This window comes from Anser brachyrhynchus (genome assembly GCF_964034855.1).
Source record: "Anser brachyrhynchus genome assembly, chromosome: 1".
Lineage (NCBI taxonomy): Eukaryota > Metazoa > Chordata > Aves > Anseriformes > Anatidae > Anser > Anser brachyrhynchus.
In genome coordinates, this window is record NC_137694.1 from 135,588,038 (window position 1) to 135,610,545 (window position 22,508).

The 22,508-nt window shown below is 36.9% G+C and overlaps 1 protein-coding gene and 1 long non-coding RNA gene across 7 annotated transcripts in view; one reads left to right on the forward strand and one right to left on the reverse strand.

Moving 5' to 3' along the window:
- Positions 1-15,536, reverse strand: LOC308188281 (uncharacterized protein). 5 transcript variants are annotated; one of them, XM_080577163.1, is made up of 8 exons: positions 15,491-15,536; positions 15,268-15,314; positions 14,304-14,430; positions 12,083-12,248; positions 11,879-12,003; positions 8,956-9,303; positions 7,571-7,671; positions 1-4,607 (listed from the first exon to the last, which is right to left on the reverse strand). In XM_080577163.1, the coding sequence occupies exons 5-8, from the start codon at positions 11,928-11,930 to the stop codon at positions 4,434-4,436; spliced, it is 675 nt and encodes a 224-aa protein (XP_080433289.1). In that variant the 5' UTR covers positions 11,931-12,003; positions 12,083-12,248; positions 14,304-14,430; positions 15,268-15,314; positions 15,491-15,536; the 3' UTR covers positions 1-4,433. The 5 variants fall into 5 exon arrangements, with proteins under 5 accessions (XP_080433289.1, XP_080433290.1, XP_080433291.1 ...); XM_080577164.1 differs by lacking the exons at positions 14,304-14,430; positions 15,268-15,314; positions 15,491-15,536 and adding an exon at positions 13,735-13,792; XM_080577165.1 differs by lacking the exons at positions 14,304-14,430; positions 15,268-15,314; positions 15,491-15,536 and adding an exon at positions 13,511-13,697 and having other exon boundaries at positions 11,879-11,999.
- Positions 13,825-22,508, forward strand: part of LOC308188288 — a 14,430-nt gene continuing 5,746 nt past the window's right edge. The window contains exons 1-4 of one of the 2 annotated variants that reach the window (XR_013945358.1): positions 13,825-14,174; positions 14,320-14,415; positions 16,208-16,320; positions 17,003-17,072. This is a non-coding gene — a long non-coding RNA (uncharacterized lncRNA). Of the gene's footprint in view, positions 14,175-14,296; positions 14,416-16,207; positions 16,321-17,002; positions 17,073-22,508 lie in introns of those variants that run through there. The other variant, XR_013945359.1, reaches the window with a different exon arrangement.

The following is a 22,508-nucleotide window of genomic DNA, read 5'->3' on the forward strand; positions in this document are numbered from 1 at the left end:
TTGTTTTGTCAGTGTTGTGTTTTTTTTTTTTTCCTCAAATCCTTTTTGTATTTCCTAAATGAATAGGCTTGTGTTTGAGAATGTAAGCTATATGGAGGTATTGTTCCTCCTTCAGGCAGGTCGTTGTGGCATTTTTTGCGCATGCCACAAAGCAATGGAAAATTTGAAATGCGAGTTTTTTAATCACTCAGGTAATTACACGGAAGAGAACTTGTGTAGTTGTGATGTACTAATGAAAGACAAGCCCCAAGAAAATTGGTTTCCATATTTGTGAATTGGACAGCTGTGCAGGACTTCGTGGCTTCCATTTTAATTTTGCTAGGGATATAAAACATGACACCTACTGAGAAAACCGGAATTTCAGTGTGAAAACAAACAATGTGGTAACTTTCCATTTTTTCTCATTAAACCAAAAATAAACTCTAGAAAAGCTGCCAACTGTCCTTCCTCTCTACTCAGCACTGGTAAGACCACATCTGAAGTAGTGGCTCCAGTGCTGGATTCCCCGGGATGAGAAAGATAGGGACTTACTGGAGAGAATGCACTGCAGGGTCACAAAGAGTGGGGTCTGGGGCATCTGACATATGAGGAGAGACTGAGGGACCTGGATCTGTTTAGCCTTGTGAGGAGAAGGCTAAGGGGGGGGTCTTATCCGTGTGTATAAATAGCTGATGGGAAGGAATGTAAGAGATGGAGCCAGGCTTTGGTCAGTGGTGGCCAGTGACAACACAAGAGGCAATGGGCACAAACTAAAACATGGAAGCTTCCCTTTGAACATAAGGAAAAAGTTTTTCACTGTGTGGGTAGCAGAGCACTGGGACTGGTTGCCCACAAGGGTCGTGGAGTCTTCTCCTTAGAGATCTTCAAAAACTGCCTGGACAATGGGCCTGGGTACCCTGCTTTAGGTGATGGGTGGCCCTGGTTAAGCAGGATGATTGGGCTTACATGAGCTCCAGAAGTACCCTCTAACCAATGGTTCTGTGATTCTGTGATTTACTGTAGAATTTGTTTGATACTGTGATGATTTTACCCTGCTCACCCTCTCCTCAAAGGGAAAGGGGGAGGAAATATGATGGAAAGGTCTGGGGTTGAAATAAGGGTGATCACTCACCAGTTATCATCACTGGCAAAACAGATTCAGTAGTGGGGAGATTGATATAATTTATTGCCTATCACTAGTAGACTAGAGCAGCAAAAAACTAAAAGCAAACTAAAAAGGTTCCCCTTCCCATAGGGAACGGCGGCTGCAGTCAGTGCCTAACTCTTTGTCTCTGCTGCTCCTTCACGGTCACTCTGCCCCTGCCCCATGTGGGGTCCCTCCCACGGGATGCCGTCCTTCCCGAACTGAGCCTGCGGGGGCTGCCCACAGGCTGCAGCTCTTCCAGCACTGCTCCCACACGGCTCCGTACCACGGGGTCCATCCATCCCCCAGGAGCAAACTGCTCCAGCACGGGTCCCCCACGGGCGGCAGCTCCCCCCAGACCCCCTGCTCCTGCGTGGGCTCCTCTCCACGGGCTGCAGCTCCGGCCCGGGGCCTGCTCCTGCGGGGGCTCTCCATGGGCCGCAGCCTCCTCCAGGCCACATCCACCTGCTCCACCGGGGGCTCCTCCACGGGCTGCAGCGTGGAGATCTGCTCCGTGTGGGACCCATGGGCTGCAGGGGGACAGCCTGCTCCACCAGGGGCCTCTCCACAGGCCGCAGGGGAACTGCTGCTGCCTGCCTGGAGCACCTCCTGCCCTCCTGCTGCACTGACCTGGGGGGCTGCTGGACTGGTTCTCACTCCTCACTCTCCCAGCTGCTGTTGCACAGCAGGTTTTTTTCCCTTTCTTCAATCTGCTCTCCCAGAGGCCCACCCAGCATCGCTCCCTGGCTCAGCTCTGGCCAGCAGCAGGTCCCTTCTGGAGCTGGCTGGAGCTGGCTCTGACCTGACCTGGGGCAGCTGCTGGGCTCTGCTCACAGTGGCCACACCTGCAGGCCCCCCACCAAAACCTGGCCACATAAACCGAATACACATATAAATATTAACATTCCTTACACTACAACATTGACTTTTTAAAGCATAAATTGGAAAAAGTAATATTTCATATGTCTAATATTAAGTGCTTGCACTATAAACTCATTTTGAATTCAGTCCTGATGTGTCATTCTGTTCTAAGCTGCCATAAAATTTCCACGACCTTGCTGACTTCAACATAATTTTTTTTTTTTTTTTTACTATTGCTATTGGTGTTAGATAGTGGCACATATTACCTATTATTTGTTTTTATTTCCTCTGAACTTTCAAAGTACTTAACCTTTCTCACTGAAAGTTAGACATAAACTTCTTCGGAAACATTACGTAGAAAATACCTTGGCTGTTTCTGAGAAGCGTGTGAAAAAGTGCCAAAATTGTGTTGACCTTCATTTGAAGGGCCATTGATCCAGAGTGGAGTCAGTGTTATGAAGTGGAAAGAAAACAGCCTCATTCAAGTATATGAGTTATCTGAATGAGATGCCTTTTAAATCTGCGCTCTAGTTATGTCTGCTAGAGTAGGTATGAATTCTTGTTATTTTTGCCAAAATGCCAGAGTTGGAAGATTTCACTGAATGCATTGACCTCTTTGTGCTTCTTGTACTTGAAGGTGACTTTGGTTCACTGACTCCTGCCTTCAGTTCTCTTCACAGAACTGAATCTTCCTTTCCGATGGACTTAACACCTTGCACTGTAAAGGATGAATTGACATTCTCTCTCTCTAAAGCTACATGTTGAAATGTATAAACATGCCCTGTATTTAACCCAATTTAAAATTTTAACTTTAAAATGAAGTGTTAGACATGTATTATATACAACAAGGCTTTTATTTTTAAAGATGCTTAAAATATGAAATTTGAGGTGCTTCTGAAGAGCTAATTTCTCTGGAAAATAGACACACATATTTACATCCACAATTAGAGTTTGGGTTCCTGATTCTGGAAACTTATATATCTATGCCTGTTTGGGTAGAGGAGTGGGGAAGACTGTTATTTAGTTCCTGCTGTCTAGCATGGTTTAGTGGCAGACTTAGTACTAGTTTAAAGGTTGGACTATGCTCAAGCATAGTCTGCCTGTCCCTCTGTAAGTCATGTTTAACTTTCTCTAAGTGTATCAAACAGCTTCACCAAAAGGAGTCAAATAGTGAGATGAATTTCTTAAATGAAAATGATTTTAATTGGTATCTTTGGTGATTGAATAGGGAAATATTTTAGAAAAAGACACCGGTGATGAAGTTTAAGCTGAACTTTATTAGCAATGTATATCCACTTCTTAAAATACAGTTTTGAGTATCAACTGTGACTTATTGGTCTCCCTCCCCCCCCCCCCCCCCAAGTAAAAAAGAGTTTACTCAATTTTTATAATTACTGCATAATTAATGTGTAAGGCTGTAATCTCTGACATTTTATTCTATGAATTTTTTCTTTTCACATAGTGTAGTTTCAGTGGTAAGCAAATTGGAAACACAATATTCAGCTTGCAATATTTGAGGGAAAAAAAATCTATTTTCAACAATTTATGTAGTTTGTCAAAATATTAACTTAAAGTCAACACATACATAAGTATTCCATGGCACTACTTGCTCAAGTGCCTAATTACTACACAAATTACGCTAAGCTTTTTCTATGCAACTTAATTCTATTGTTATTTACATGAATTCCAAAGTATTCTAATTCAAACAAGTTTAAAAGACACTTATTTATGCAAATAGCTTATCTTATAATTTTAGGTATTGCACATGGGCAGCAAAGACAAGCCCTAAAACAGAAGCGATTATATTTTTCTTCAGAAATTAAAATTTTCAAAAACACATTATTTTCATTCTGTTGGGAGATGCATGTACCCAAAGCACGTTATCTGAGTAGCATAGGTGGCTACAAAACTAAGTGTGGAAGACTTTGCAGGGATTTATAAACATGGGGGTTGTATAGGGAGTTAGAAATAAGATCAAAAAGAGCATGTGAGAAATTTCTCTATGATAAACTCTTTAAATTCATCACAATCTATCACTACCGTGGATAGACACTATATTACAGAATTTGGCATTGCTATTGTAAAGCAAAGAAACTGTCTTAAGCCAAGGAAAAGCAAAATTCCAACTGTGTCTTTTTGTTTGAAATGGAAAAAAAAATTCAGTATGTGTGGTCAGACTTGTTGGCATTAAAAAGAAGTTTGAATATCTTTAACTTTTACAGTATTTTGATGCTAGCTGTGTACAATAAAGCTCATTGTATCTGTAGCTGTATAGACCGTTATTTCATTAGTTTGAAATAAATACATGAACAAATGAAAAGAGTCTTGAACAAGGAAGATTCCAAGCTAATGAAGTGTCTTGTGTGTATATTTCTTCCGTATTTCGAAGTAGTATATATCACAGATACTTACATCTTTGCAGTTACAACTGTATGGTTTATTTTTCATATCATTTTCCTTTCAATGTGACTAAAGTTCTTACTAGTGACATATCTTCATATTCTTGGTTAAACCCATTATTAACTGCTCTGGATGGCTTGTCATAAGTCCATTCACTTTTCAGGGTAGCGCTGCTATCTCTATTTCTTGACTCATTCTTGCACTTTTTACAGCACTGGTAAATCTGTTTCAATATTCCACAAAACATATTGTTAGGCAATAAAAAAGTGTTTCCATCAGATACTCATCTTTTTAGAGATCATATTCCTCGCTTTACTGGGATAGCAACCCAGTATTTATTGTGAGTTGTTTGTAAAGTTATAATACTTTTCACAGCACAAGTAAACATGGAAATACTAATGTTAAATACAGCTTCATGAACTGACATACTATTCAGTATTATTCGTAATAAATTTCAGTGGTATGTTAGCTAAGACCCTAATACCTAAGTAACTAACATGTTGGTATTTCATAGCCTGTATAGTTTTAACTAAGTGGTATATGGTCAACTGTAGATAATTATGATACAGTAAAACAATTATGGTATGTTTTAGTTTAAAATAAGAGCAAGAACTAATATTAAACATTATTAAATTGATTGATTAGCTTTTTATATGCTGAATTCTAAGACTTTACAGTTAGCAGAATAAGGGTAATTCATAAAAGTAGGTAGAAAGTGTGTCCAACTGTATACCAGTGATTTCATTTAATACTTCTCCAATTCCCAATACTATCTCTTAAGGTGCATACATGCTGCTACTTTATAAAAATAGAGCATAGGTTAGGGGGAGAGAGATTATTATTATTTAATAATTTATTTATTCTTTATTCTTATGTAATTTAAATCAGTGGTTTTTTTGGTTTTTTTTTTTTTTTTTTGGAGAGTGGATGAGATGGGTATCTTTTGGGGAAAATAAACAACTAACAGCTGTAATGGTTTCTCCATAAAGTATACACAATTGTCATGCAAGTTTCACTGGAAAAGTGCATTGCGATGCCCTATTGTAGACTTTGAAGCACAGAAAAAGTTTGACAGAGGTAAGGGAAAAGCTAAGAGAATTTTAGGCTAAGAAAAGGTGAGTCATACCTCTTCCTGAGATAGCAGCTCCTTCCAGAAGCTACCTGAAGGGTTCAGCCAACCATGACATACCAGATTTAACCAGTGGCCTAGAAGGGCTGAAGGGCCTTTGAGTGATTCAGTCCCTCTTTCATTATTGCACGCTCTGATTTTGACATGATACACGTTTTCATGATGTTAAACATTTGTCATTTAGTGAAAAAAAAAAAAAAAAAAAAGACCCATAAGAAGTTCTAAACTCTCTGACTTTGTAAATCTCAGTGTCTTTCTCTTTAGCTGGTGCAGTGGGTTGACCCTGGCCAGCAGCCAAGCAACCACAGAGCTGCTTGCTCACAACCCAGTCCCCAGCAGAAGAGGGGAGAGGACAGGAAGAACAAACGTGAAAAATCTCCAGGGTCAAGATAAAGACAGTTTAATAGGTGAAGGAAAGAGAAAAAAAAAAAAAAAGCGAAGCAAAGGAAATCACTCACCAGCTCCCTCCAGCAGACCAATGCCAAGCCATTCTCTGAGCAATGGTTACCTTGGTAGTGCAAAGTGCTATTGTATCTCAGCGAGTTTTTTTGTTTGTTTGTTTCTTTTTTGTTGTTGTTGTTGTTTACCACTTCTCTCTCTGGCTTGAGTTGACTCTGTCTAACCACACATCCTTTGTCTCCAACTGCCTGAACTGTGTGAACATTTCTGGTTTTGATGTGGCTTTGAGGTAACAGAACTTAACAACTGAGTTTCTAAAGAAAATAAAACCCAAACCTTATTTGACCCAGAAGGGCAACCAGATACCGTAAATATCTTTGTAGGTCTTGTAACTTATGTCACTGGTGTCAAGTCTTTTCATAATGAAATTCTCCACTGTGGAGGAGCATCAGTAGAGAGAGCTGTTGCCATAATGCTAGGTTCACTAATGCTTAAATAGCCCTTTTAGATTTCACAAGCTGAGAAAGCCTGCTAAGTTTGTTGTCTGTTCCCTCCTAGTCCAATTTAAACTGCATTTGTTAACTTCTAAGGGACTGTACAATATAGTTTTTTGAGAGGGGAGATTGTTGGTGAAGCACAAGGAACTTTTTATGTCTCATAAATGATAATCTTTGAACTACATTTGCAAGTAAGGAGCTTGTAAATATAACTAGAGCACATTGTAGCACTGTCCCTGCCTTCAAAGATTGTGTAATGCTCATTTGCATCAAGTTATGACATAGCTCAGATTTCTTCAGCTCAGATTTATTTCCTTATGCAAAGTTTCCTTCACATAAAAGATATTTCCAAATATGATCAAAGTAAAACTATTAGTTGAAAGCTGCCTTTTAGTTTTTTGTTCCGTAAAAAGTGATTGATTAAAATGATTATAAGTAGGGGAACAGAGCCACGATTAGGGAAGACAGAAGGATTTGCAGAATATATAGGAAGCATAAGAAATCACTCTCATCTTACACAGTTTTGTATCAAAAAAAAAAGTATTTTCTCCTTCTCTTGAAAATATTTTCAAGTTTTCAAGTTGTCAGTGTGCTTCACTGCTGGCCAGGAAAATGTCAGGCAGGGACCCATATCAGCTGGGGGGTCAGGGTGGACATAAAACCCTGGTATGACTGGTTGACTGACTGAAACATGAGTAAAACGAAAGATGAGCAGACATCCATGTATGCCCAGTGGAGCTCATTAGGAGCTGGAGCCCAGAAATGTGGAGGAAGCAGGATGTGTTTTAAAATGCTGATTGTGTGGTTTTTTATTATTATTATTTATTTTGTTTTGTTTTCTAATTCTGTTTCCTTTCCAGGTAAAAGTAATAACTCTAGATGAACCACCAGCATAGACAATAGCTTCCCAGTTGTCAGCAAGCTTAGAAGACAGATTTAATTTCTCTGTGCATCTCCACTGCCACAGCTTTCTGTTTCTTTTATGGTCATGCTCTCAAAACATCCAAAGGCAGGGAGTTCTACCTCTAGCTCTTTAGTTAACAGAAAATAGACTGAGTTTTCACTTTGCTGCAGCTGCACAATCTATTTATCATTTCTTTCCATCAAAAGATGCCACCCTTCTTTAGGTCTGTAGTATTTATTTTTGAAGTTATTACTTACACCAAAAGCCATGATAACTGTGGTGACAAAGATGGTGTATCCAAGAAGGAACCACCACCACCCGGTCGTTTCTGATCTTGTACAGTCTTTACATTTGAAATCTGAAATGAAGAGAACAAAAAATAAGTACCTGGAAAAAAAAAAGTTGCTTTTCTGATATAATTTCAATTGAAGGATTAGTGAGGATTAGTCAGCACAGTTGTCTTCATTTTTATCACATTTTCTTTCACTCTTTTTTTTTCAGGCTAAAAGGTTAAGCCTCTCATTTGAGAACTGTTGTCTTCTTTGTTATTCAGACGAAATTTTTGAAACTGTTCTTAGCAATTTATAAAATGAAAAGTAAACAAAATTCTCAGTGGGCTCAAAGTGGGATATACAAAAACATCTTTGTTATACAGCACACACTTATGCAATGATAAAAAAGCCTGCGGTGGTTTTTGTTGGTGTTTTTTTTTTTTTTTTTTTTTGCTTGCTTGTTAGCTTTTTAAACTAAACCAAACATGATTATGGTGTGTAAGTCAAAAGAATTTCATCGACAACTGTTTTTCTTTAGGAACTTAAAAGCACTGCATTGGACAATTGTTATACCTAAAGTGAAATCTAGAAACAGTGAAATTCTTTGCAGTACTTAGCATACGGCTAGTTAGATTTGCCTGGAAAGTCTACATGCACAAAACTTGGCTCCGCTACAATAGTGTACCTTAGTCACTGAGTTCACAGTCCCCATCAGGATTACAGAAATTATTTAGATAATTTGAGGACTGGGGAAGAGTTATAAGGTGATGCAAATGCTTTTATAATTACACAGAAAGAAACTCCCACTCCTACGTATCCCTACTTTCACAAACCTTCTTTCTAAAAATACCCACGGTACTTAATTTACTATTCATTTTTCAGTGACTGGAAGGGGAAGCACGAACTGCATATTTCGAAAAAGACAGTTGGCATACAAGAACTGAGGGAAATGGTGAAAAATGGTACAAAATATTTTCATGGATTTCTGTTTTTTGTATTAAGCTAAGTAAAGATCCATCAAATGTGTGTGCAGAATAATAAGAAAAAATATTTTAAATGTGTAATGTATATATTAATGTGGAATATTAATTAAAATAATAAAATAATATGCAAAATATCAAAAATTTATAGAATATATTAAATGTTGATTCAGTGTTCTGTTGCAGATGCAAAGAAAAGTCCCTGTCCCTGAGAAGTCTGGCTGTATAAACTGTTCATACCTTCTCTCCCCTACTCATGATTGTAGACTGTTTTTCCCCAACCTTCGTCTGGTAGCAGTGAGTGGTGGGAGAGAAGACAGTAAAACTTAAGGAAGACTTAATTCTCCTTGGATATATCAAGTCGGTTTCTGTGTATTAGACAGTTCTTACCTTGTACTGTCAGCTTGGTGCCATTTCCACATTTGCCCTGGGTTTTCTGGGTTAGCGTCACATCACAGAAATAAAAGTTGCTAGCATTTTGGTCAACATTGCTCAGTTTTAAGATGGAGTATCCCCTGAACACATCCTTTGTAATGTGTGTATGTGGTCTGTCGGTGCCTGAGCTTGACCGAAGACTCTGCTGGTTGTTGCAGCTGGGGCCCTTCCTCCAGTACACAACTGGCTCCTCATTCTCGTCATTGGGGTATTCAAAGACACACAGCATCCAGGTTGTGGAGTTAATGAGCACACTGGCATCTTCAGGGTATTGCACAACTGAGAGCTCTGGCCTACTGCTAGCTGTAATTATCAATTAATTAATAATCACCTTTATTAAAAGCAATGTTAATGCTCTGTTAATATTATCCTATTAGTCCAATACATCATTATTTAAATATTGACATGCAATTTGTTTTGTGCAGGAATCCTGGAAAACAAGGAAACACAATATATCTAAATGGAGTAAAAAAAAAAAAAAAAAAGTAAAAACTTTAGCAAAAATGAAATTCTATTCTTGTTTTAAATATAAGGATTATTTAAGTTTACTCACTTTCTGATATTTTCTTTCCAATGTCAAAATCTTTTTTCTATGTCAATACGAGTCTTCAATTTCTATATTTTATCATATTTTGTATTAAAAATAATATTTTTGATAATTCCTAACATCACATTCCAGGGCCCTTTTTTAAAAATATATTTTTTATTTTTTTATTTTATTTTTAATTCTTCAAGTCTATATGCAGTAAAGATTTATACAGATACTGTGTGCATGTAAATTATCTATAGAGTTAATGCAGAAGGATGGTGAGACCATAGATGGATAATATGGGATAATTTTTTTGCATATATGCAGGCAAGAATGAGATAAAGGACTGGGAATATGTCTGAAATAAATCTGTTGCTGTGCCTTGAACTAAAATAATAATAATAATAAAACTGTTAATTAAAATAAGATTGCAATGAACAAGAGAATACACCACAAGAGACCAATCTTTCATTAAAGGTAAAGAATTCCAGAATGTTAATACTTAGTCAATACCAAACTGGCAAGTAAGTCTTTACTAGTTTGGAAATAAGTGAAGAGGCTTTTCCAAGACGCGTAGTTGTAGAATCATACAATAATTAGGGTACCTCTAAAACCCATCTTGTTCCAGCCCCTCTGCCATGGGCAGGGATGCCACCCACTAGACTAGGTTGCCCAAAGTCCCATCCAACTGGCCTTAAAGAACTCCAGGGATGGGGCATCCAAAGCTTCTCTCAGCAATCTGTTCTGGTGTTCTGCCACCCTTATTGTGAAAAATTTCTTCCTTACGCTCACTTTAAATGTAACTTCTTTAAATCCACCTTCTTTAAATCTACCTTTACCAGGCCCTGGTTAAAAGCCTTTCTCCACCTTTCTTATAAACCCCCTTTATATCTTGAAACTCTGCAGTAAATTCTTCCCAGAGCCTTCCCTTCTTCAGGCTGAACAACCCCAATGTTCTCAGCCTTTCTTCATAGGAGAGGTGTTCCAGCTCTCTGATAACCCTCATGGCCCTCCTCTGGACCCATAATGATGAACTGTGAGAATTTTTTTTTCTGAATAACAGAAAAATCCCTACTTGACACCCATCTCAGATCAGCTGGCAGTGACATCTCACTATTTCTAGCACCTTATATGACTAAATTTTATCTGCATTTGCGTCTCATCCCAAGTGTTTTGAGATTGTAACTAATAAATCACACGAGATTAATCTGCTTTCAAGTCAGTAATTTAAACTTTATATAACCACACTGAAACTCCAACACTTAACCTTACTCTCCCTTTTTAGTCAATAAACTGAACTAATAATTTAAAGGCAAGATTGATTTAATGCCACAATAAAGGTTTAAACAGATTGAATGATTTATTTATTTACTTACTTTACTATAAGAACATCTATTTCTCATGTAGAGTAATAAATTCATGAAAGAGACATTCAGAATTCTGTGAATCTTTGCCGTCTGAGGAACTGCAACTAGACTTTAACCATTAACAATCCTGTATTTATTGAATTGCTTTGAAATGAAACATTTGTCTTACATAAGTGTTACATATGCATTTTTATACTAAGTATAAAAAATTGGAAAGTCATTACTAAGCACAAACAACACATGCTTTTAAAAATATTAGAACAAATTAATATGATGCTTCAAAATAGTTGGTTACCTCTAATTTTTTATGTAATTCTTTTTAGACTTCTTGTCATCTGAGCACACGTACTAAGAAATGTATGCTCAGAAATGACTGTTCTGTACTTGAAAGAGGTTTGATTTGCTGAAATATAACATGGAACAGATTTTTAAATGGATATAATCCAGAGGAGTGAAGGAAGTTTCTAGACTGTATCCTTCATTTACTTGAAAAATAACTATCATCTTAAAAAAATAAATCAATACAGCACATTGATAGCAATATTTCAAAACCCATGTAAAACCAGTTTCAGTATACTCAATGAAGGAAAACAACTTAGTGTAAAGAAAAAGATGTGTCATATCTGAAATATCTTTTGCATTTTCATCATACTATACAATTAAAAAAAAAACAGTTCCAAATGCAATTTATATTTCTTACCTTTTAAATTTGTTAGTGTAAGTGAATAGTTTTAAAAGTACTCCAAGACCCACTTATACTAAAATCCTGAAATAAAGTTATTGATCTAAATATTAAAATATCAGTACAGATTTCTAATATGCAAAAGTGAACCTGCTCTTGTTTCTTTTTGTTATTATGTGTCAGTCAGATTTATTTATTTTTTGACACTTTCATCCTTGATTAAAAATTAGCACTGATTTTCTCAAAAGTTAGATTTTTAAGAATTTTGAGGTTAAAAAACAAAACAAAAAAACTACTTACCTGCAAAGTGAACGAAGTAAGACATTGTAATTAATACACCAATCAGCATCATTTTCTTGGAATTGCCAATGAAAAGTTTTAAAAGGTCAACTGAGACTGCTAAAACCACAGCTATCAGCAACTAGCTGAAAAATAAATTAAAGTTCTCCTAAAAACATGTTTTTAACCTTGTTTCTAAGGGGAGGTTCCTGTGGTTTTACTCACTGTAACAATTTGCCTATCTGCCTTCACACATCCCGGACATTGCAGCAGATTGACTTCTAATATTGTAGTTTCAAGTTGAACTCTGCCGTGACTGTTTTTACATTCTGAGTATTTTCTTCAGACAACTAGGAGGAGGATTGGTTTTCTGTGGTGAATTTACTCAAAGCTGACAAAAACAGAAATAAATCATTGGTAGCAACAGTGACAATATAATACAACAAACATGTCAACAGACACCTCTCTCTGATGTTCTTGCTGAAAGACCTGTTTAAGCCTTTAGTACCAGAAGGACGAAGGCGACTTTGCTCTATCTAGCTTTGGTCCAATTAGACAAATAAAACATACCACAAGAATGTTTCAGAAATAAATAAAAAATAAAAACAAACATAATTTCTTTTTTTTTCGGAAGTGATACTGAATGTCTAGTTATCATCATGCAATCCACCATACATGAACATTAGCTGCCAAGAACCATTATGTGGCAAAGAAAGCAATGTAGTTACCACCCTAACACATACCTATGGAATTCACAGAAGCCCATTAGATCAGCTAACCTCCTTGCAGCTCCTTGTATAAACTATTAAATTTCATCCTGCACAGTTACCCCTGGGTTTTACTAAAGCTTGATTTTATCACACTGAACTGCCCACGGATTTGAATGTCTGCGTTTGACTAGAGATAACTTCTATGGAAATATCTAGTTTTGATTTGAAGACATTGAGATGCATCTACAAACTCAATTGCTTGTTGCTGAAATGACTAATGATTCTCACTGTGAAAGGCCGTGTCTTCACCTTACATTTAATGAGTACTTTATTATCTCCATTTTTTGCCACCCGCTCCCCCCTCCCACCCTTTTAAAGATGTTATATGGGATAACATCCTGATATTTGTTTTCAAATCAAAAAAAAAGCGTTCAAGGCTCCTGATATAAGACATTTTCTCCAGTCCTTGAATAAGATATATATGATTCTATATAGACACCTTAAAACCATTTTTCTATAGAGCTAAAATCAAATGTCTACTCTTCTGCTCCTCTGTCTTGTTTACAGATACGAGGATACTCCTCCTCAGGGTCCTGCTGGGAGGTCACTATCAGTTGTTTGTCTACTTGAAATGTTGAATGCCTTTGCAGAATCACTGCCTTCTAAGACAGTACAATTATATTCCATTTTCAATAAATAGCACTAAGACTAGAACCAAAACCTCTAACTTTCCAGTAGGCATAATATATTTTGTCTCCTCAACAACAACTTTTAGAAATGTTTCCTAAGCTGATCTTAAAACACTAATTGTATACTCTAATCATTTTATTATTTTCACCTATTTCTTAAAGAACTCCATCCCCCTAATCCACATTCATTCAAATGTATGTCTCAGGAAAATAAATAAATAAATAAATAAAAATTGTAGACTATTTAAACTTACATTTGTGGACACATTATTTACTGTTGTTATCAATGGATTAACTAAAATTAAAATAGAGCAAAAATTGTGTTCTAGAGACACCAAATAGCTAACTAATCATACAAAGGAAATAATATCAACAAGAAGATAAAAAATAACTCTTATTCCCTAAAAAAAAAGCATAGAAAAATAATTTTAAAGAATTTTTAAAGAGAATGTATTATTAAACCTATGCCAACCTTTACCTCATTTTTTATCAGCAGATTAACATATGTATTTAATTACCAATATTAAGTAAAATTGTATCAATTGTAAAATTGTAATTTAAGTAATTTAAGTATTTAATTACCAATATTAAGTAAAATTGGTAATTAAATAGTAGGTGTAAAAAGAACAGCTAAATTGGATATTATTCTTATAAATCATATCTGATATTAATCGGGTTAAAGAGAGAAATAAAAGAAATGTAAAATTCTTTGAATTTCCTGCTTCTAGGAAGTAACTCCCCATATAACACTATTTTTAGCTATAACATTTTGAACAACAGTGATAAAAGCCCTTAAGATACTGGTTTGAATAAACAATAAATGATTCAGAAAAAACTGATCAAAGGCAAGCATAAGGAATTTAATGCAGCTGGTCCAGGATTCACACACACATTTGAGCAGTTATCCAGTATCAGAAGGTTGTTGTTTTGTTTCGTTTTGTTTTCCAGAAAATTAATGTATTTAATTTGATAGAGTTACTCTATATTTTAACACAGTGTTTATCTCAGTATCTTGTTCTAATGACTTGGATTCAGCTAAAGTTTAACCTGGTTTTAATCACAGAATCACAGAATGGATGAGGTTGGAAGGGACTCCTGAAGATCCTCTAGTCCAGCTTAGCAGGATCACCTAGAGCACATTGCGCAGGATGGTGTCCAGGTGGGTTTTGAATATCTACAGAGAAGGAGACTCCACAATCATATGTAATTACGATAATGTTGAACTATACTACAAAGTAGAACTTCGGGATGTAAATAAGCATTAGTTTATTGGCTAAGCAACAAAAGGCAAACAAAAAGGCTTGCCTACAGTTGTAACTAACTAATCCATTAAGAAATTATTGTTTTAATTGCCTTAAGTTTAGGTATTAATGCTATACAATGCAAAAAAGTATACAGCTCTTTCAAATGATAGACAAAATTCCTAGTGAAATGAAGTCCTGCGAGAGCTCTGAGTTTCAGCTAACCAAAAGATTTATGCTCATATATAACAATAAGCTTGAATCTATTGCTATTCAGTAATATTTTTTTTGAAAAGAAACTGTGTCTCATAGGAATGATGTGCATGTGACATAAACACATTCATGAAAAATCAGATGATTTTTGTGCTTACTGCTTAGTTGCTGTGAGTGAAACTTGTGACCAAGAAAACATGTCAAAGGTTTTGAAATAATTAAGATCTTAAAAAAGACCAAATCTAGAAATGTTACGTCATGACATACAATAGGAGATATTGAAATGTCGCTGCATAAAAGTGTTTTTACTCTCTAGCATTGGAGAGAGATTAATTTTAAATGTTTTATATTCTTCCTATACATGACATAGGTAAAGTTTGAAACTTAAGTTAATAACTGTACAATGACCTTCTAACATTCTTCTCTAAAAAGAAGCACACAACCTAAGGATATGGTGACTGAGATGTAGGTCTTCTTCAGGACTATCCCACAGTGATGAAAATAAGAATCATCTCTATTAAAATATCAGAACAATACCAACATATAAGCATACTTACTTTTAGACTTCTTTCACTCCTCTGTGGTTTCTTATTACCAGCTTCAGCTATAATTTCAAGGAATTTGGAAACTTGAGTTTATCTAAAATTATATTTTTAATTATCCACTGAAATGAGGATTAGTTTTAGGACTACAATAGAGACAATACATATTTATAAGGCCTAGATCCCAGCTGATTATTGTCTGTCTACAGGACTGGAAGAAAAAGATGGATAGATTTACCTAGCAGGCTGTAGCTTCTCTGTTAGCAGAGTTGTTTTCACTATGCTAAGCGGAAAAATTGAGAGTGTAACTGTGCAGATGTCTCACTGCTCTGTGGTTGCAGCCTGGAGGAATGGCACAGTTAAGCAATTTCTAAATTAAGTCCAAATACACAATCTCTTTTGAAAATTTATAATGGTATCACCAAGAGATGAGAAAATAAATTCTGTGCAAATTTCTACTGAAGCCATGAAAATAGATAATAAGACATGAGGGAAGATACAAACAATCTGAGAGTGATATCTCTTCACCGGTCCTTATTTGGAGGTATTTAGCCCTGAAAAGCAATCAAGCATTTTATGAGTGTCTATAAAAATGCAGGTGAATATGGCAGCGTGAAATAAAAGAGTGCCTTGTAGTTCATGACTACCCAAAAATAGCTACTTTACAATGTAAAACTGCTTGAAGCAGACAACTCCTTAGCATATATTAAACAAGTAAGATGACTTGCATCCAGTTTATTGTTTAGGTTTATTCAGCATAAACCTAGAGTCCAAGAAAGCAGGTAAACATTGTAGAAAGCTTCCTAATGGTAAGAGTAGCAGAGCTCTGGAATAGATTCTCTGGGGAGGCTGGAGACCTTTGAGAAAGATGAGTGTCAAGAACGACATGGGAGCAGTGGATCCTATCCGGGACTATTGCCTATGGTCTTGAGGTTTCTCTGTGTTTTCTAATCAGATGTACAAGATGGAGGAGGGCTGTCACTAGCACAGACTGAGAGAACATCAAAAGCTGCTTTATATCCAGTGACTGTTGCTGAAAACTTAAGAGAAAATCTTCAGGTTGCCCAGGTAATGCAGACTCTGTAAACTCCTGCTGGGTGTCTCCGTAGTAATGCATTGCTTAGCCTAGTAGGAAGTTAAAGGCATTGCAGAATCTTTTCTACTGGTAGGCAGAACGAAACAGGAGCAAAAATGAAATTCACAATGAAAAGCAAATACTTCAATTGTACCCTCATTCACAATTAAAGAAACTAGATGGATATGACAGGTGAAATGTGGAAAGAGTACATGATCTCTTGACCAAAACTACTACCTTAGTTTAATTATTTAACTATTCCTAATTCTTACAGCCAAGAGAGGAAATTTCAGCACTAGCAGAATATTTACCATGTGTATAAATCTCTTTAGTAACCAATATGAATTAAAAGTGCTGTTAATCATTTGAAATCTGGAGACCAAATTTTTTCACTGTTCCTTTCCATAAATTGATAAGGATGTAACTGCCAACAGTGTATATCAGTAGCAGATCTGCAGCTTGCAAGTTGAATTTAGAGCAAGTTGTTTATGAAGTCAGCTGATTTCAGGCCCCAGTATTGTGTGTTACTAATAAATAAAAAAATTAATTGCAGTTTAAAAAAATTAATTGCAGTTTAAATACAATGATTGGGGGAAAATAGCTTTATTGGACTTAAAAATGTGTGATTAAGAAAACGCTTTAATAAACAGTAATGGGTGGCATCTTTTCTTCTAGCTTGATCAGGAATTTGAGATTTTCCACGCAGAGAAATATGGAACCTGCTAACATTTTCTTGATCTCCTGGGTATGTCCACATGCAGAGCTGCTTTTAATTGTGCAGTGAAGTGTGCTTGTGCATTCTGGAAGACTTTTCCATATTCTCTCAGTAGGAGTGGAATGATCTTGAGTCTCTTTTTGCTGACAGCTGACACCACCATCAAGGGAAATGCAGTCTGGTTATCAAGTGGATTCTATGGGATCTTTCTGTTGACCAGCAGCAGGGATTCTACAGTATATTAAAATGACTTACCCTTCCTGGGAGTTCTTTTCTTGGACCTAGTTCAGAGAAATACAAATAGTAGTTAAATGCTTAACAAACAACCCAAGCAGGATAGTGACACTAAATTCTAGCAGACTGCATCATTACCTGATGCATCAAAATGGATAGGCTAGAGCGATGGGCTGAGGTCAACTGTATGAAGTTCAACAAGGCTAAGTGCCGGGTCCTGCACCTGGGGCGCAACAACCCCAAGCAGAGCTACAGGCTGGGAGATGAGTGGCTGGAAAGCTGCCTGGCCGAGAAGGACCTGGGAGTATTGGTTGATGGTCGGCTGAATATGAGCCAGCAGTGTGCCCAGGTGGCCAAGAAGGCCAACAGCATCCTGGCCTGCATAAGAAGCAGTGTGGCCAGCAGGTGTAGGGAAGTGATTGTGCCCCTGTACTCGGCTCTGGTGAGGCCGCACCTCGAGTACTGTGTTCAGTTTCGGGCCCCTCGCTACAGGAAGGACATGGACGTGCTCGAGCGAGTCCAGAGAAGGGCGACCAAGCTGGTGAGGGGTCTGGAGAACAAGTCTTATGAGGAGCGGCTGAGGGAGCTGGGCTTGTTCAGCCTGGAGAAGAGGAGGCTCAGGGGCGACCTCATCGCTCTCTACAGTTACCTTAAAGGAGGCTGTAGAGAGGTGGGGGTTGGTCTGTTCTCCCACGTGCCTGGTGACAGGACGAGGGGGAATGGGCGAAAGTTGCGACAGGGGAGTTTTAGGTTGGATGTTAGGAAGTACTTCTTTACCGAAAGGGTTATTAAGCATTGGAACGGGCTGCCCAGGGAGGTGGTGGAGTCACCATCCCTGGAGGTCTTTAAAAGACGTTTAGATGTAGAGCTTAGCGATATGGTTTAGTGGAGTACTTAGTGTTAGGTCGAAGGTTGGACTCGATGATCTTGAGGTCTCTTCCAACCTAGAAATCTGTGATACTGTGATATTGTGATACTGTAAAGTATTTCTAATGTGAAAATAGTATTTGATTCAAGTTTCGAAGACAAAAATGATATTCTGTTCTGGCACTGCAGTGATAAATTAAATTACTTTGGGCTCAGGACTATTAACTATAGTCTTTTAAGAATCTCCTCTGTCATTCCTGTTAGAAATAACTTCCTAAGAACATGGATTAGTGCATTATATTGCAGCATCAATACCTATTTTGTGAATCTTTACTATGCTAAGTAGTTGGACATTTCTCAAATACAGTCCCTGCAGCATTCAGAAGTGTTTTTTGGGAATGTAATAACTATAATTTAACTGTAATGCTAACAATTTTAAACTCCACAGTCTTATTCTTGCTAACTTAATGGTCTCCTCCCATCCTACAAAACAAAACAAAACAAACAACAACAAAACCTGAGAAACTGCCAATTTAAACAGACAGTTGACTTGATGACAGTGACAGGTCTGTTAGAGCACAGCCTTTTAGGAAAAGTCAGACTTAGATGGTTTCCCCTACCTACATACACAGCTTTGTTCCAGTAGAGGTTACCCATGATCTTTAGATGCCATCATGACCTTAGAAAGATTTTCCTTCTTACTTTACATAAGTAACTAACAAGAGGTAGTGATTATGTTAGAAATCTATATAATGGAAATAGAAAGCAAAACGATTACTCCTCCAACTTTACAAAGGTAAAAGGTAATAAATAAATAAACAAATAAATTTTAAGAGGGCTAATAAAGGTTATATACCTATTCTGATCCTTAGTTACTTGCTTATGATGAAATTTCCCTGCATGTCTTCCACAGATAATTATCCACTATTTTTTACAATAATAAACATGATTAAAGCAAGTAGAATAAAATTAGATGTTTTAATATGTATATATAATTGTAGATCTAGTTGTACGTAAGACATAAATTAAAGCAGATTAAGCAATACTTCTTATCATACTCTAAATATTTTATAGGTGATCACGTTGGATGAGTTTTAATAAAAACATAATGTGCTATGCCTAAAAAATGTAAATTGTAATTGCACAACTTTAATATTAGGATTTTCAGATTTCAGTATAATGAGAAAACTCATGATGTAAGAGAACAGAGTAAGATAACTATGTACAATTTAATAATTCTTTTGACATTCAGCCATTCAAACAGGAAATTACCATCCTATACAAAGTACAAAATGAATTCAAAACGGGAAAAAGAGAAGGAGAGAAGCATAAGTGAAGAAGTTGTCTACTTTTATTTTTCCCCATCTCCTCAGTCATCCCCCACATGATTACCTTACTTGGCATTGAACTGGTCAACCACCTTCCATTACTCAATGTTGTTAAAGAGAATTTGAAAAATTCCCAAGTTTCTTTTTCAAAAGCAGGATTTGCAAACATCAGAAGAATCTGTGCCTTAGCTTCTGAAGCACAAGGAGAGATGCTGATGCTATCAACAATTTTATACTAATGGAAAATGTATGTGTGCTCATCATGGACAGAACAGAGAGATCCTGCAAAAGAGAGAAATACAATCAAAGCATCACATTTTCCTTTTAGGATCCTCCCTGTAAGACTTCAGTGTGGTTGGCCTTAAACACTCAAAAGCTGTATAAAGTTAGACTCTGAAACAGTTTGCCTGTTTACCAAGATCACATAATAGAGAATTGGGCCTTCAAATTTCTGGTGCTCAGAAGCACTGGACAATGGAGAAAAGTGGGATGGTTTCCTTTTTGTTTAGTTTCATTGTTGAAAGCACAGGAGTAGACACCTGCAGACATTTTAAAGATGTTCTTACTTCAAACAACAAATACTGTTCAGAATGGTTAACAATGCTGTGAGATTTTTGGAGACAGAAAATGATTGTTTGGTTTGCTTTAAATATTTTGTTTTGACTTTAATATATATATATATGTATTTCTTGGTTCATACGGTTCCAGATTTATTTTAACCTAACCAGGACAGGGAGTTGTCTATGGCCAGATCTTAAGTTACAGTAAAGCCGTTTCAGACAGAAAGCTGGAATCCCAGTCCTTTTCATCTGAAGACACTCTAGAAACTGGCTGTTATGACAAATGAGTTGCAGCAGCTTCCCTTTCTCTGGCTGTGTTAGTGAATGAAAGTTGCCATGGGTGCTGCTGCTGAACTCAGTCACCTTGGCTGATTCTGCTCTGAAATTGCACGGGACCCTTCATGGGACTCACTTACATAGGAAAAGATTTAGTTTGGAAAGATGATGTGAAAAGGAGGGAAGGGAAGGGAAGGGAAGAAGGGAAGGGAAGGGAAGGGAAGGGAAGGGAAGGGAAGGGAAGGGAAGGGAAGGGAAGGGAAGGGAAGGGAAGGGAAGGGAAGGGAAGGGAAGGGAAGGGAAGGGAAGGGAAGGGAAGGGAAGGGAAGGGAAGGGAAGGGAAGGGAAGGGAAGGGAAGGGAAGGGAAGGGAAGGGAAGGGAAGGGAAGGGAAGGGAAGGGAAGGGAAGGGAAGGGAAGGGAAGGGAAGGGAAGGGAAGGGAAGGGAAGGGAAGGGAAGGGAAGGGAAGGGAAGGGAAGGGGACTGATTGTTAGAATTCCATGTTTACATGTAAATGAAACAATGTAATTTTTGACAATACAGATTACTGGTTTACAGAAAAATCACAAGAGGAAAATGTTATTAGCTTCATAATTTTTCATTATTGACTGCAAAATTATTGTAAGGAGTTGGAGCTTTTGATCTTATATGGTAAACAATCCTCATCACATAATTTCATTTGTGCAGCTGTCAAAAACATCAAAGAGCTTTATAGGAAGCATCCTGTCTGGGAGCTGTAGTTACACCACACTAATCTAAAGATACATAAATATGATAGTGTTTTTACATTTATCTTTAGGATATCCTCTTCCTCTTTTTCATCCGCCCTTTAGCATTTTCTTCTTCTACCTCTACACTTTGAGATTTCTGTTTCCATGCATGAAATATAGTTTCTGTAGAGATAAAAGTTCATGGCTTGATACCAACGTAGAATCTCTATGTTGCAATAATGTAAGTAAGTAGGATTTGAAAGGAGCTAATGCCATGCTTTCAAAGTTCAAGCAACTGTTTTGCTCAATCCAATTACACCAACACTGACATAAGTGCCAGAGCAACTAGCTATACTTCAGGGAAAAATCATATTTCAGGCTTATATCCTCCACCTCAGGTTGTTTATGAAATTAGCAGCACAATAAATAAATACATATATGAATAAATAAAAAGAAGGATTTCTATTTGCTGCTAGGTAATGTTAACATTAAAGTTAATAATTTCTTTAAAGGGAAAATTAATACATTCAGTCAAACAAATTGCTCCAGTTAAAGTGGATATGTCTCAAGAAGTTGAAACAGATGTATGGTGTAGAAAGACTACATCTTTTTTTAAACTCTTCCTGCCAACAGGTGAAGAATACTTACATTAAACTTGATAAGTGTGTTGCTTAGTTTTGATATGGGAAAGCATAAAGATGTGTTGATTTAGCAGTAAACAGAGCTACTCTTGAAATGGTTTCATCTTTTCTGTTGGATGTTTGAAAGGGTAATCTTGATAACTAATTATTTTACGTACAGATTGTCTTATACTTAGCTTAGTCTATGGCCAGCAGGACTGTGAGGTGTAGGAGAATTGACTCTGATGCTTTCACTATAGTGATAGCACTCGGGAGACTGAGAAACTCTTACAAATGTTGTCACCTTCTTAACCAATGAAAAGGTAATAGCCAGGCTGGTGAAGTTCAGTCCAGATAAATTCCTGTAATTGGTGGGGTAGAAGCAGCAAAACATAAGGCAAGGTTAGGATTTCTCTGGGGTGTACAGTTGCCACATTTTTGGTCAAACAATGAGATTTCCAGCCCACTGTAATGTCACTTTATATTGCAGCCATATCATCATTGTGCAGACAGGATTTTCAAAAACAAGATTTACAAGGGGGTTGCTTTGTTGTTGCTTTGCTAAGAAATATTCTCATTGGTTTACTGGAACTCCTGTGTTTGCAGTTTGAGACTGCAGAACAGCCGAAATGTAGTTTCACCTCAAGCCAGTTTATAAACCAGAACATGCATAAAAATATGTGGCTTTGTTATTGAATTGATTTCTCAGTGAGAATAGAAAACATGATATTTTGTTCTTTGCACTAGCTGCATTTAAATTTCAGTGTGGATTTTAAAGGTTTGATATTGATCTATAAAGACCAAAATAGTTTTGTTTCTGCCGTCTATGGTACAGCAGCAGACAGTGAAATACACAGTAGTAAAAATTTCC

Excerpts from the sequence above, each read along its gene's own strand:
- LOC308188281 (XM_080577163.1), bottom strand. The coding sequence starts at position 11,930 with ATGATGCTGATTGGTGTATTAATTACAATGTCTTACTTCGTTCACTTT. Across the intron at positions 9,304-11,878 it reads TTACTTCGTTCACTTTGCAG|CTAGCAGTAGGCCAGAGCTC; the intron begins GTAAGTAGTTTT and ends TGATAATTACAG. Across the intron at positions 4,608-7,570 it reads CAGTTATCATGGCTTTTGGT|ATTTACCAGTGCTGTAAAAA; the intron begins GTAAGTAATAAC and ends ATATTGAAACAG.